A 2,278-nucleotide genomic window follows, 5' to 3' on the forward strand; every position below is an offset into this window, starting at 1 on the left:
ATGGGCAAACATTTAAAAACATACCATACGTCCAAATCCCCAAAGTAAGGAAAAGTGTGGCCATTTCTAAGAAATTCCTTTTGCTTTACTTTTACCTTCCGTAAATACCTGCAGGGGGCCGAAGGGAGACCCTCCCAGTCGGGGCGCCTCACCAGCAGCGGCGGCGGCGGCGGGAACCGGGTAGGGGGCCGCTAATGCAGCGAGCCTGGGCACCAGCCTGCCGGACAACGTGGGGGAGGGGACGAAGTGGGGCCGGGGAGCTGTTTCACCTGAGGAAAGGACTGAGGGAGGAAATCGTTTGCCCACTGAATGGGAGGGCCAGGAGGCTCATCCAAGGCCCCACGTAAGTTGGTAGAGAACTAATACGATACTGGCCACGAACACCGGGCAGAGGAAGAGAAAGGGGAATAAATGGGATTCTTTCGGGGAGCTCCGGCCCGCGAGCTCAGCTGGGAAGAGCCTTCCTCAGACCCAGATAGAACGAGATGCTTAGTGCGCAGGCGCGCGACTTTCCCGCCACAGGTCTGAGGGATCCCAACAGGGCGGAAGAGGGAACTGCATTGCGACAAAACCAGTCACGATCTAGAATTCGTTTCTAATCCCTCACAATCCCGCGCCATGGAACAAACTGTCGGAAACTCACGATTGGAGAGATTACGACTTCTGTGGCTCCCTAAATGCCTGGGTTGCCGCCTCCAAGAGCTCCCCACCTAGAGAGTCAGCCAAATGCGCCTGCGCAACACTTCCCGCCGCGCAGCTTCTAGTTGCTCATGCGCACTATAAAGCCCTTGGCGCCACGGAATCCGCCACAGCGCTTGCGCAAAAGGGTTGGGTTTCTTCCCTGAGGCTTAAATTGATTGAAAGAGCGGTTACTGAAGTAGAGATCCGGGATAATCCTTTACTAGAAAACAGGGTGAAAAAAAGGTTAAGGGTCCAACACAANTTTAATGCCTACTATGTCCGAGGCACTATGCTAGAGCAGGAATGACGGTACACATACTAGTTAGTATACAAGATCAAGTATTATTAAAAACTCTCTCCGCCTCGCCCCAACGTGTGGCTTACAGTCAAACACCACTGCGTGATGGATGTTGAGAGATGGTGCTTTATTATTGCTACAAACATTTCATTTCTTTTTGTCAGTGAATTCTGTTTTTGAAAACTTAAATGAAGATCTCTCCAGTGCTGATTTCTAAATCCAAACTTAATACAGTATGGTGAGTGGAGATAAGAACACAGGTCTAGGAGAAGAGAAACTCTAGTTTGAGCATAAACAAACCTGTGTTCTTAGTTACTAATATTTAGACCTTGCTAAGGTCTAAATAATTCAATAAAATGACAAGGTTGGACTACAATTCTAAATGCAGTCCAATCGCGAATCTAGAGTTTATGAAGCCTTTCTTATTTGCTAAATGCTCCTATATAAACATACAACTCTAAGATTCAATCATTTATTTATTTTAAAGCAATCGGAAAACACAGAATTGTTGCCTTACGACTTTGGAACTGTACATCTTTGGAATTAAAGACATACCTGGAAGTTTAAAATTCTGCTCATACTTTTTTAAAGACCCATCAGCCTGAAACCGGTCACGCAGAGGAGAAAAAGCCATTGGCTCATCCATCTGAATTCCCAAAGACGCCTCCTTCACAAAACAACTGGGATGCAAAATGCCAGCTAAGAGGTCATATCCACAGGGGGAGCAAAGCAGCTGTGAAAACCAGAATACTGGGAAAGATAAGTTTATATCACTCACTGAACCAAACACTAAGAACTGCCGCTGCCCCCAAATGGGCAAACATTTAAAAACATACCATACGTCCAAATCCCCAAAGTAAGGAAAAGTGTGGCCATTTCTAAGAAATTCCTTTTGCTTTACTTTTACCTTCCGTAAATACCTGCAGGGGGCCGAAGGGAGAACCTCCCAGTCGGGGCGCCTCACCAGCAGCGGCGGCGGCGGCGGGGNAGATCCGGGATAATCCTTTACTAGAAAACAGGGTGAAAAAAAGGTTAAGGGTCCAACACAAGGAAAAGGATGGGCCTTTGAAAAGAACTCAAATTCCCATCCTTGTAACAGGAGGGAAAGACAGAAGATAAATTCAGGTGCAAGTGAGGAGGCTGGTCAGTTAGCTTACTTGATTAGAGCGTGGTGTTGGTAATATCGAGATCAAGGGTTCATATCCCTATACCGGCCAGCTGCCAAAAAAGAGATAAAATAAAAAAATAGACATGGGTTCTATAACAGCTATACCATACGAGAGCTAAAATAAATAAAGT

At 46.5% G+C, this 2,278-nt stretch overlaps 1 protein-coding gene across 4 annotated transcripts in view; it reads right to left on the minus strand.

Moving 5' to 3' along the window:
• Positions 1-1,959, minus strand: part of CDC7 (cell division cycle 7) — a 21,885-nt gene extending 19,926 nt beyond the window's left edge. For 3 of the 4 annotated variants that reach the window (XM_008592316.1, XM_008592318.1, XM_008592315.1), the window contains exons 1-2: positions 1,816-1,911; positions 1,535-1,729 (exon numbers count right to left, since the gene is read on the minus strand). In XM_008592316.1, coding sequence (XP_008590538.1) covers positions 1,535-1,729; positions 1,816-1,855 — 235 coding nt within the window. In that variant the 5' untranslated portion in view covers positions 1,856-1,911. Of the gene's footprint in view, positions 1-1,534; positions 1,730-1,815 lie in introns of all 4 variants that reach the window. The other variant, XM_008592317.1, reaches the window with a different exon arrangement.
• Between the last annotated feature and the right edge of the window lie 319 nt (positions 1,960-2,278).

Source organism: Galeopterus variegatus, unplaced genomic scaffold, assembly GCF_000696425.1.
Source record: "Galeopterus variegatus unplaced genomic scaffold, G_variegatus-3.0.2 Scaffold7772, whole genome shotgun sequence".
In the NCBI taxonomy this organism is placed as follows: Eukaryota; Metazoa; Chordata; class Mammalia; order Dermoptera; family Cynocephalidae; genus Galeopterus; species Galeopterus variegatus.